The sequence below is a fragment of the Hemitrygon akajei genome, chromosome 6 (assembly GCF_048418815.1).
Source record: "Hemitrygon akajei chromosome 6, sHemAka1.3, whole genome shotgun sequence".
In the NCBI taxonomy this organism is placed as follows: domain Eukaryota; kingdom Metazoa; phylum Chordata; class Chondrichthyes; order Myliobatiformes; family Dasyatidae; genus Hemitrygon; species Hemitrygon akajei.
The window spans coordinates 184,826,208-184,838,847 of NC_133129.1; the positions used below are offsets into that span (position 1 = coordinate 184,826,208).

General features: G+C 40.9%; 1 protein-coding gene across 4 annotated transcripts in view; it reads right to left on the reverse strand.

Moving 5' to 3' along the window:
- usp47 (ubiquitin specific peptidase 47) overlaps positions 1-12,640 on the reverse strand; it is a 217,606-nt gene that overhangs the window by 87,718 nt on the left and 117,248 nt on the right. For all 4 annotated transcript variants that reach the window (XM_073049940.1, XM_073049942.1, XM_073049939.1 and 1 more), the window contains 4 exons: positions 7,218-7,273; positions 4,768-4,880; positions 3,630-3,734; positions 2,794-3,001 (listed from right to left, as the gene is read on the reverse strand). In XM_073049940.1, coding sequence (XP_072906041.1) covers positions 2,794-3,001; positions 3,630-3,734; positions 4,768-4,880; positions 7,218-7,273 — 482 coding nt within the window. The remainder of the gene's footprint in view (positions 1-2,793; positions 3,002-3,629; positions 3,735-4,767; positions 4,881-7,217; positions 7,274-12,640) is intronic.

Below are 12,640 nucleotides of genomic sequence, written 5' to 3' on the forward strand. Positions count from 1 at the left end.
CAGCCAGGTCACATCTTACAAAAGGAGTATTTACAAATGTGCTTCTTGTTCAATCTGAGACAAGGAGGAAACAAAGTGGTCCCCTCTCAGATGCAGGGCAAGTTCCTCCCCTAACCCTGTGTTTGTCATGTGATCTTATGCAGCAAAACTTTAACAAAATCCTTCACAGAGTTGATGTTGATACACTAAAGTTTTGTTATATCAGGGTTCTTTCTGGGATGGAATTACATTGAAACCAGGTGACCTGGAAACATGCCATGCCATCCTGAGCCGTGTTTCCAAAGCAAGGTCACCATCTGATTTTCTCATGGTGTACAGAAAAAGATTCCAATCTCTGCACATTGGCCTGACGTGGGTTCAGTCATTTGCAGAATGAAATCTTGGCTCACATCAATGCCCATGTGAAGACTGATTGCACAAGTACACTGGACAGCTGATAAACAAACCCTGTAATAAATCACGCATGGACTCCAGCTTTGGCTAATTTGAGGATTTGCATCGTCTTTCAGAGCGCCAAATACTGCCCTGGTGACAAGTGGATGTGGAAGATTTATAGCAGGGGTTCCTAATGTTTTTTTATGCCATGGACCAACACCATTCAGCAAGGGGATCGTGAACCCCAGGTTGGGAACCCCTGGTTTAGAGTGTATGCAGAGATTGGCCAGGTTGCTGCCTGGTTCAGAAGGCAAGTTTTATGAAGAAAGACTAAGCAAGATAGGGCTTTTCTCTTTGAGGCAACTGAGGATGAGGGGCAACTTAAAAGAGGTGTACAAAATGATTAGAGGCTTTGATCAAATGGATAACCAGAGACTTTTTCCCAGGATGGAAATGGCTAATACGAGGGGACACAATTATAAGATAATTGAAGTATCAAATCAGAAACAACAGAAAATCTACAAATGCTGGAAATCCAGGCATCACACAGAAAACGCTGAAGAAACTCAGCAGGCCAGGCAGCATCTATGGAAAAGACGTTTTGGGCCAAGGCCCTTCAGCAGGACTGGAGAAAAAGCTCAGGAGTAGATTTAAAAGGTGGGGGGAGGGGAGAGAAACACAAGGTGATGGATGAAACCTGAAGGGAGAGGAATTAAGTAACAAGAGCTGGGAATTTGATTGAAGGAGATACAGTGCTGGAAAAGGGGAGTCTGATAGAAAAGGACAGAAGGCCATGGAAGAATGAAAAGGGGGAAGGAGCACCAGAATGGTGGGCAAGGAGGTAAGATAAGAGAGGGGAAAGGGAATGGGATGCTGAAGGGGTGGGGGTGGGGGGGGGTTGTATCATTCTGGAAGTTTCTCTGGTATTGTACTATTTGAACAGGGGCTACCTGACTAGTTACTCTTACCTTCAAATATGAATGGAATGTGTCTAATCTAGGGGTATAAAAAGAGCTGAACATGCAAGCTCACCATCATTAATCTTTAACTTCTTTCTTCCCCTTCCTGTTACTGTCTGCTTTCAATTCTCTGCTTTATTAGTACTTCATAAAACGTTTGTGAAGAAAAAAGTTTTGTGCTTCTTTCTTTCTTGAATAATGAATTGCAGGGTAATATATGGTGTATTTTGACAATAAATTGACTTTGAAGTCGAGAAAGTTATTACAGGGATTGTTGAGTTTATGGACAAAGTACAAAGCCGAGAAATGTCCAGCAAACATTGAAAGCAAATCAGTAGATAAAACTCAGCTATAAGTGCAGCTTCTTCAGGGTACCTAACTTCAATGGTTTTGGAGAAGATTTATTGAAATGGCCCTATGGATAAGAGACTTCAGCAGTTGGAGAAACTGGGATGTCCTCCTTTTAGGTGTTCAAAATGAACTTTACAGCAGGGAAAATAAGAAACCACTCCCACTGGCAGGAGTAGTCTGTAACCGATGAACACAGATTGAACAGAGCAAGGCAAAATACCGCAGATACTGGGAAGGCAAAGCAAAAACAGAGTCCCACAAGTGCTCAGCAAGTCAGGCAGCGTATGTGGTAACAGAAACAGGGTCAATATTCCAGGTTAAAGACATGATCAGAATGGATTAACGTACTTGACAAGAATTAGAGACAGCTCAAGAGAAGTCTGGTATGCACAGTGTCGCAAGAGGCTGCAGAGGGTTGTAGACTCCATCAGGTCTATCAAGGGGGCAAAGCCACCCTACCAACGAGGGTAACTTCCAAATATTACCCTGTCATTCCTTTTTATTGGCAATATGTTGATAATGTGTAGAAATTCTACTCTACACTGCACAGTGTACTGTACTAATGCTGCAAAACAACAAATCACCCATCATAAACAAGAGATTCTGCAGATGCTGGAAATCCAGAGCAACAAACACACATGCTGGAGGAACTCAGCAGGGCAGGCAGCATCTATGGAAATGAATAAATTGTTGATGCTTCAGGCCAAGACTCTTCATCAGGACTGGAAAGAAATGAGGAAAAATGACGGAATAAAAAGGTGGGAGCTGCAAAACAACATATTTGCCATCCTACAAGTTCATGATGATAAACCTGATTCCGGACTAAGGTGCGATGATTATTGTTCCACGAAATGAAAGGTTTTTGAAAACTGGCTTCTAAAATTGAAGCAGCAGAACTTCACCAGGAGGTTTCAGGCGTAAAATAGGCTGCTCATTCAAGGTAAGATTGAAGGGGTGCTTAACTGCTGCAGCTGCTAACCTTTTGAAGCAGTTTATCAGGAGAGCATTCCAAAATGAAAATGGAATTTTAACACAAGTTATTTCTATGCAACCATTTGGAAATTAAAACAATGGTATTGCTTTCTCAGCACCAATACAAGAAACTCACCTCCTGACTTGTACGGTTGGAAAATCTGATCAGGTTGCTTTGTTTCGAGCAGCAAGTCAAACATATAAGAGGACTTGACTCCGCCCAGGAGTAGACCCATAGGAGTATCCTCCTCACCCTCGTATGAACGCTCTAAGTAATCATGGAACTCATCGTACTTGACCAGCCGGCAGCAATCCAGCGGAAGTATATCTTTCAGGCCCATGAGCTTCAAAAAAAAGGCAGAGAGATAAGCGTTATCATTTGCTGGTAATGCACTCTTAACTGTGGCATAAACTCCAGGGCACGTACTTGTTGGAGTTTAGAAGCATGTTTGGGAGGGGGCTAGGGGTGTGGGGGGTATTAAAACCTACTGAACATTAACAAACAGAGAGAGTGAATGTTTCCTATAGTGGGGAAGTCTAGGACCAGAAGGCAGAGCCTCAGAGTAGAGGTTCATCCAATTAGAATAGAGATGAAGAGGAAATTCTTTTGCCAGAGGGTAGTGAATCTGTAGATGGCTGAGGAGGCTAAGTTACTGGGTATATTTAAAGTAGAATTTGACAAGTTCTTGATTAGTTAGGGCATCAACGGTTACGGGGAGAAGGCAAGAGAATCGAGTTGAGAGGGATAATAAGTCGGCCATGACAGAATGGCAGAGCAGACATAATGGACCAAATGGCCTAATTCTGCTCCTGTGTCTTATGCATTCTCCATAAACATGCTAGCTGTGTTTCAGGTACAAGAAAATCAAGAAAACTTCCATAAATGGAAACAGATTTTGGTTATTCTGCTTTGAAAGGAAGACAGCCACTCTCTGATGGAAGTTAAATGCAGCTCTTCCCGCATGTTCATACCTTGCATGCAATCTCCACAGCCTCCCGCAATGATTTGTCCTTGTGGACTTCCAGTTTGTTCTCCATCATTACCTGCCGCACAGGGTGCATGCAGAATAATTTAATCTGTGACAGAAGAATTACACAAGCCATTAAGAGGACTGAAAAACATTGTTCTTTATTTTTTTTAAGAAATACTGCTCGGCAACAGGTTTGCCACCCAAGTGAATGTGTTTTAATCCGGACGATGCTGAGCTAAGATCCTCAAAATCTTAGGATGCCACGGTTGCGTAATGGTTAGCTAAGCACTATCACAGCCTGAGGTTCAATTCCCACTGCTGTCTATAATGAGTTTATACATCTTCCCATTAATATACACAAAAGACTTATGGATAATTTGTCACATGGATTTAACTGGGCAGTGACAGCTTGTTGGGTTGAAAGAGTGCTGCTGTCTGTAAGAAGTTTGTATATTATCCCCATGACCAACTTAAATTTCCTCTCTCAGTTCAAAGATGTTCAGGATATAACTAGTAAGTTGTGGGTAGGTTATGTTGACACCAGAAGTGTGGTGATACTTTCAGTCTGCTCCCATCACATGCTTGTTGATGCAAATATCGCATTTCAGTGCATGTTTTAATGTACAAATGACAAATAATACTAATCTTTCAGAAATAAGATGCATCTGGAATAGGATTTTTTTTTGCCATGGGTGGTGCTACCACTACCAATGTCAAAACTCTTCCACCCTAGAAACCTTGCCAAGTTCTCATCTGTACACCAGTTCTCCTCTCTCATATATGTTTCTCCCTCATACATGCTCCTGACTTTCACTACATTAAACTCATTGCTGTGTTTAACTTGGGTCTCAGAACTTGAAATACACCAATAGAACCAAGGAACTGTTACAAGGGTTCTGTTCTTCCTTTTATATTTAACTGAACAATTAGCAAAAAGCTGGTGTCTTTATAATAGAGTCAGAGCACTGCAGCACAGAAACAGGCCCTTTGGCCCATCTAGTCCACACCAAATTATTATTCTTCCTGTCCCATCAACCCACATGGCAACCATAGCCCTTCGTATCTCCCATCCACGTACTTTATCTAAAACAAAAATTATCTCGAAAACAAAGATGTTAAAGTGTGACTATGTATAATACCTTGCAAGTGTTGCGTTCAATTTCCTTCTGCCTTTTTTCTTGTTCTTCTGATTCTTTCTCCTTCTGGACCAGGTGTTCAATGTGCTTTGGAAAGTCATGCACCTCCAAGAACTCTACCAAAGAAGGAAAGTTATGCTCTGTACTCACACAGAAAAAATAGCTAAACATTCAAGATGTTCTGTGAGCTTGCATTATGGACCATCTTGCAACAGTAATGAAAGTTTTTGAAGTGTTACTCACTAAAATTACGGGAGTGTGGAAAAGCAGGAAGTGAGTGGATGGACCCTCGGATGGATAAAGCAAACACTAGTGGCTGATAAAGGGACCACACTGAACCTTGGCAGTGTTTTTGGGCACTAGTCTATCGTGACCTCCTCTGGCATGGTGACAAATTTGTTTGGTAATCTGTGGGTGCCTTTGATAAAGGCCATATATACATTTTAGTAGCTTAAACAATTGGAACAGTCACTGTATTGGTCTAAACAGCCATTTTACAAAGACCATGCCCAGAAAGTGCCGAGAACAACAAAATACACACCCAACAACAAAGTGAAGAGGAAAATTTCCTGGAAAGATTTACTTTGGAGAGAAATATCAGAGATGATTTATGTGTTAGAAATCCTTAAGGAAAAAAACTCACAAAATACTAGAAATTGACAAACTCCAGTCACATCTACAGTGTAGAGAAAGGACATTTCAATATTGTTCTTTATGGTCTTAACCTTGAAATTTATGGAATTGGTCTGTAATCAGAATCAAGCTTATTGTCACTGACATACATCTTGAAATTTGTTGTTTTGCAGCAGCTTTAAGGAATAGCCAGAGAGTTTAACAGAAGAGCATCTGAGGTTGGGACAAATGCATCACATTAAAGGTATATCTCTGTGACCAATAGCTTTATGGCTAGGCATGACTTTATGTGGCCACAGATGCATAAGCATTGCAGAGGAAACAATCACTTCGCAAAACATTAAAGTCCCAATACACTTCTTGTAAAACCCTTTCTAAAGCCCAGAGAATTGTAAAACAGGAAGTACAGTACCCAATATGCAAACAATAAGCTCACAAAGCAACATCAGTGACGAGATAATATTTTCCTGTTGGTGCATGACAATGTTGATCCAAGAAATCTCCTGCTTCACCCAAGATGGGCCAGAAAAAAATGGCAGATGGAATTTAATGCAGACAAGTGTGAGGTGTTGCATTTTGGAAGGAGAAATCAAGGTAGGACATACACAGTAAATGGTAGGGCACTGAGGAATGCGGAGGAACAAAGGGGCCTGAGAGTTCAGATACATAAGTCTCTGAAAGTGACATCACAGGTAGACAGGGTTGTAAAGAAGGCTTTTGGCATCCTGGCATTCATAAATCAAAGTATTAAGTATAGGAGTTGGGATGCTATGGTGAGGTTGTATAATACATTGGTGAGGCCAGATTTGGAGTATTGTGTACAGTTCTGGTCACCTAACTATAGGAAGGATATCAGTAAGATTGAAAGAGTGCAGAGAAGGTTTACTAGGATGTTGCCAGGTCTTCAGGAGTTGAGATACAGGGAAAGATTGAACAGGTTAGGTCTTTATTCCTTGGAGCGTAGAAGAATGAAGGGGGATTTGATAGAGGTTTACAAAATTATGAGGGGTATGGACAGGGTAAATGCAAGTAGGCTCTTTCCACTTAGATTAGGAGAGATAAATACGAGAGGACATGGCTTTCGGGTGAAAGTCCAAAGGTTTGGGGGAACATTATGGGGAACTTCTTCACTCAGCGGTAGGAGTGTGGAACGAGCTGCCATCTGACATGGTAAATGCGGGCTCACTCTTAAGTTTTAAGAATAAATTGGAGAGATACATGAATGGGAGAGGTCTGCAGGGTTATGGACTGGGTGCAGGTCAATGGGACTAGCAGAATAAAGTTTCAGCACAGACTAGAAGGGCTGAATGGCCTGTCTACTGTGCTGTAGTGTTCTACGGTTCTGTGGTTCTAAGATAGTTCATCATATTTCTGAACGGTGTATGAACACTACCTCACTTTTTGATTTTGTATATTACTTTTAGTTGCCTATAGTAATTTGTATAAGCATTGAACTGTACTGCTACCATAAAGGAAATTTCTCTACAATATGACAGTGATAATAAACCTGAATCTTCTTAAGATTTAATATCAGAAAGGCTGAATTACATTCAATACTAACTGAAAGATACCCTCTCACTGCACATTTCAATCAAATATCTGTCCATTTCAGCCATGGTTCATATTCTCCATTCTCAGAGGTTGAGAAATGACTAAATGAAGGCGGCAAGGAATCATGGGCAACACAAAAGTGGGCGAAGGTTAAACTTGTGCAGTAAAAGGGAAAAATATTAAAGAATATTCCTGCAGCAAATAGCAAGAGAAGTAATGCTGTGTTGTGTTGAAACTTTTGGTAACTGTGGTAAAGTAAATTCACTCACTTGCATTCCTTGTGGACTCCTTTTGTCTGTAAATTAACATGTACGCATTGGTCGAGCTGGTGAGAGAGGAAGTTCAGCTGTTAACAACACTATTCTCAGCTCAGAACTTGCTATATTAGGTAGCAGATAACTTTGAAACTGATCCCTTATGAAATATTCATACACATAGCAAATGCACATTTGCTTAGGCTCTTACTGAATTCCTTACAACTGCCACAGCACACGTTGTACAGTGCAGTAACACTTGTTTTCTCCTCAAATGAATGACACTAACACAACTATATTACTGCAGCTGCTCATACACTCACAGTGTGGCAAGATTTTAGTGATTCAAACTGAACAGGGGTTTTTATTTTACTTAGAGAAAGAGTGGGGAACAAGTCCTACTAGCCCAACAAGCTACACAGCTCAGCAACCCAGTAATTAATCCCAGCATAGTCACAGGACAATTTACAATGACCAATTAACCTACTAACTGGTTCTTCTTTGGAATGTGGGAGGAAACTGGAGCACAGAGGAAATCCATATGCATATGGGAAGGACATACAAACTTGCTTACAGAGGAGGCCAGAATTGAACTCCGAAGTCTGACACTCAAGCTGTAATAGCACCACGCTACCAAGGTGCCCACTCCCCAATACTAGTGAAATCAGAGAATCTACCTCAAATAGTTAGCAAGTGATAGAAATCACTAAAGTAGAGTTAGGTATTCTGGCCTTAAAAAAATTAAGGAACTTCATGCATTGAATGTTATATCTCAATGCACAGATATAAGAAATAAGATGGATGATCTTGTTGCACTATTACAGGTTGTCAGGCATGAAACTGTGGCCATCACTGAATTGTGGCTAAAGAATGGTTATAATTGGGAGCTGAATGTCCAAGGTTACACATTGTATCAAAGGGATGGGAAGGTCAGCAGAGTGGATGGCGTGGCTTTGCTGGTAAAGAATGGCATCAAATCAGTAGAAAGATGTGATATAGAATCGGAAGATGTTGAATCCTTGTGGGTTGAGTTAAGAAACTGCAAGGGTAAAAGGACCCTGATGGCAGCTATATACAGGCCTCCCTCAGTAGCTGGGATGTGGACCATAGATCACAACAGGAAATAGGCATGTCAAAAGGGCAATGCTATGATAGTCATGGGAGATTTCAACACACAGGTCGATTGGGAAAATCAGGTTGGAAATGGATCTCAAGACAGCAAATTAGTTGAATGCCTATGAGACGGCTTTTCAGAGCAGTTTTTCATTGAAATTGGTAAGAGATCAACTATACTGGATTGGATGTTATGTAGTGAACCGGAGGTGATTTGGGAGCTCAAGGTAAAAGAAATCTTAGGAGGCAGTGATCACAATATGACTGAGTTCAACTTGAAATGTGATAGGGAGAAAATGAAGTCTAACGAAGCAGTACTTCAGTGGAGTACAGGAAACTACTGCAGTATGAGAGAGGAGTTGGCCAAAGTAAATTGGAAGGAACTGCTGGCAGGGATGACAGCAGAGCAGGCATGGCGTGTGTTTCTGGGAAAATTAAGGAATGTGCAGGATAGATGTACTCAAAAAATGAAGAAATACTCGTAGCCAAATAGTACCACCATGGCTGACAAGCGAATTCAAAGCTAATGTAAAAGCAAATGAAAGGGCATACAAATCAAAAATTAACAGGCAGATAGAGGATTGGGAAGCTTTTAAACACCTACAGAATGCAACAAAAAGAATCATTCGGGGGAGAAAAGATGAAATATGAAAGCAAGCTAGCAAACAATATAAGTTGATATTAAAAGCTTTTTAATTATGCAAACTATAAAAAGAGATGAGAGTGGATAGAGGACTGCTAGAAATGAGGCTGGAGAAATAATAACAGGGGACAAGGAGATGGTAGATGAACTAAATGAGTATTTTGCATCAATCTTCACTGCGAAAGACACTTGCAATGTACCAGGTGTTGAAAGGTGTGAGGGAAGAGAAGTGAGTGCAATTACTATTACAAGGGAGAAGGTGCTCAAAAAGCTGAAAGACCCATGGGTACATAGGTCACCTGGCCCAGAGGAACTGCACCCCAGGGCTCCAAAAGAAAAAGGGGATGCAGTGGATGTTATATATTTGGACCTTCAGAAGATCCTTGACAAGGTGCCACATATGAGGCTGCTTACCAAGATTAGAGAATGGTATTACAGGAAAGTTAGAGGCATGGTTAGAGCATTGGTTGATTGGTAGGATACAATGAGTGGGAATAGAAGGATCTTTTTTTGGGTTGGCTGCCAGAGACTAGTGGTGTTCAGCAGGGGGTTGGTGTTGAGACTGCTTCTTTTTATGCTGTCTATCAATGATTTAGATGATGGAATAGATGGCTTTCTTACCAAGTTTGCAGATGATACGAAGACTGGTGGAGGGGCAGATAGTTTTGAGGAAACTCAAAGGCTGTGGAAGGACTTAGATTAGAATAAAGGGCCAGAAAGTAGCAAATGAAATACAGTGCTGGAAAATGCACTGTGGTAACAGAACAACTTTCTAAGCGGGAAAAATACCCAAAAATTTGAGATGCAAACGGACTTGGGAGTCCTTGTGCAGAACACTCTACCTTGTGCAGGTAGTCGATGGTGAGGAAGGCAAATGCAGTGTTAGCATTCATTTCAAGAGGTCTAGAATACAAGAACAGGGATGTGATGCTGAGGTTTTAAAAGGCACTGGTGAGGCCTCACCTAGAGCACTGTGAATGGTTTTGGGCTCATCTAAGAAAAGATGTGTTGCCATTGGAGAGGGTTCAAAGGATGTTCACAAGGGTGATTCTGGGAATGAAAGGGTTATCATATGAGGAACATTTGGTAGCTCTGGACCTGTACTCGTTGGAATTTAAAGGAATGTTGAGGGATCTTATTGAAGCCTTTTGAATGCTGAAAGGCCTGGACAGAGTGGATGTGGAAAGGATGTTTCCTATGGTGGGAGAGTGTAGGACAAGAGGGCACAGCCTAGGACAGAAGGGCATCCATTTAAAACAGAGATGCTGAGAAATTTGTTTAGTCAGAGGGTGGTGAATTTGTGGAATTTGTTACCCCAGGCAGCTGTGGAAGCCAGTCGTTGGATGTATTTAAGGCAGAGCATGATAGATTCTTGATTGGACACAGCATCAAAGGTTACAGAGAGAAGGCCAGGGAGTGGGGCTGAGGGGGAAAAAGAATCAGCCATGATGAAAATGGCAGAGCAGACCCAATGGGCTAAATGGCCTAATTCTGCTCCTATGTCTTATAGACTATTTTCTCCAAGCTTTCTACGAAAATAGGATAAATGGAAGGAAATACATTCCTGCTGTTTGACAAATTTGAAGCAGAGCCAAGCACCTCCAGAGTGAAATTTGGGATAACAATATAAAAGAATAGAAGAAAGGGCATTTGATGTTCTGTCAGTGGTTAGATATAAAATCTAAAAGTAATTAATAAAAATTAATGCTATTTACAAGCTACAACAAAATGGCACCTCTATGGAGTTACACTGGAAATTCAGACATTGAGTGCTAGAAGAGATCAAGGAAGTAAGGAGTCTTCCCGCAGGCCCTTCAGCCCATTATATTGTACTGAGTTTTTTTTAAACTTACTCTAAGATCAATCTAACAGTTCCCCCCTATATAACCCTCCATTTTCTTATCATCCATGTGCCTATCTAAAAGTCTCTCAAATGCCCCTAATGTACCTGCCTCTACCACCACCTCTGCTAAAGTTTCACACACTCACCATTCTCCATGTAAAAAAAAACTACCCCGACATCTCCCCGATACTTTCCTCCAGTCACCTTAAAACTCTCATATTAGCCATTTTTGTCCTGGGAAGAAGTCCCTGGCTAACTACTTGATCGATGCCTCTTATCTTGTGCACCTCTACCAAGGGACCGCTCATTCTCATTCGCTCCAAAGAGAAAAGCCCTAACGCATTCAACCTTTCCAACGTTGAAGTTTGCGGAATAGACTCAGTGGGGCAAATGGGCTCATTCTGCTCCTATGTCTTTATGGTCTCATAAACGTGCTCTCTAATTCAAGCAGCATCTTGGTAAATCTCCTTTTTATAAATTGCTAATTGTTATTTAGGAATGCTAATTGTGTGAAAAGGGAATATTTAGAAGGATCAACAGAACTCATGTTACAACTTTGCAACTCATGCTCTCAGCATTACTTTTATTTGCACTGTTGTCTTCTTTTGTACGTTGGTGGTTGTTAGTCTGTGTTTATGTGTATTTTTATAAAATTCTGTAATATTTCTTTTTTTTAACCTGCAAATGCCTGGATGAAGATAAACCTGAAAGTGATATATGGTAACATATCCATACTTTTTATAATAAATTTACTTTGAACTTGGAAGGGCAGGGTAACAGCTCTGGAATCAAACCGTGTTTGATCAGAGGAAGCATAGATGTCAGCTGGCCACACTAGTACATAATATGGGGTTAATGCGATGCTATAACAGCTCAGGTGTTCAGGAGTTTGCTGTTCAATTCCACCTCGGTTCTATAAGGATTCTCTGAACATCCTCCCCATGGAATGTGTAGGTTCTCCCCGGATGCTTCAGTTTCCTCCCACAATCCAAGGACATACTGGGTAGGTTAATTGGTCATTGTAAACTGTCCTGTGATTAAGTTCGATTTAATTGGAGTTGTGGGGTTGCTGGGGCAGCTGAGGCTTGAAGGGCTTCCTCTGTCCTGCAATATTAAATCAATAAATAAGGTGTACGGCACCCTTTCCTTCATTGGTCAGGATACTTGAGTACAATTCAAAGAATGCAATCCATCTTTCATCACTGCCTTTATACTTTACTGTCAACCTGCAATGTATTTCTCTGTAAATACAGCACCATAATGTGCATTCCATTACAACTTCCCCTTTGGATGACTTCACTGCACCCATGTTTGGAATGATTTGCCAGAATGGCACACAACATTTCTCCACTGTACTTCTATACATGTGAAAACAAAAAAAAAAGAAATTATTAAATTAATTGAACTCCACCCTGGACAGTCCCAAGCCCGCTGTGAAAGGAGGAGGGTTGGGTATGAACTCCCCATGGACTGGTTATCCACATTCCTATCACTGGAAGCAAAACATTGTTATTTTTATTTCCTCAAAGTTCAAAGTAAATTCATTATCAGAGTACATAAATAATTACCATTTACATCCCTGACGTGCATTTTCTTGTGGGCATTCTTAAATCCAATAACCACAATAGAATCAATGACAGGCCGAACCAATTGGGCATACAACCAGTGTGCAAAAGACAAAAATGACAAAAAAGGAAAAAAGAAATAATAATATTAAATAACTAAGCAATAAATATTGAGAAGATGACATGAAGAGGTTGTGGGAGGGTTGCATAGTAAGGATGGGTTAGAATGATCTTACGGTAGGCTAAATGGTTGGCACAACATCGTGGGCTGAAG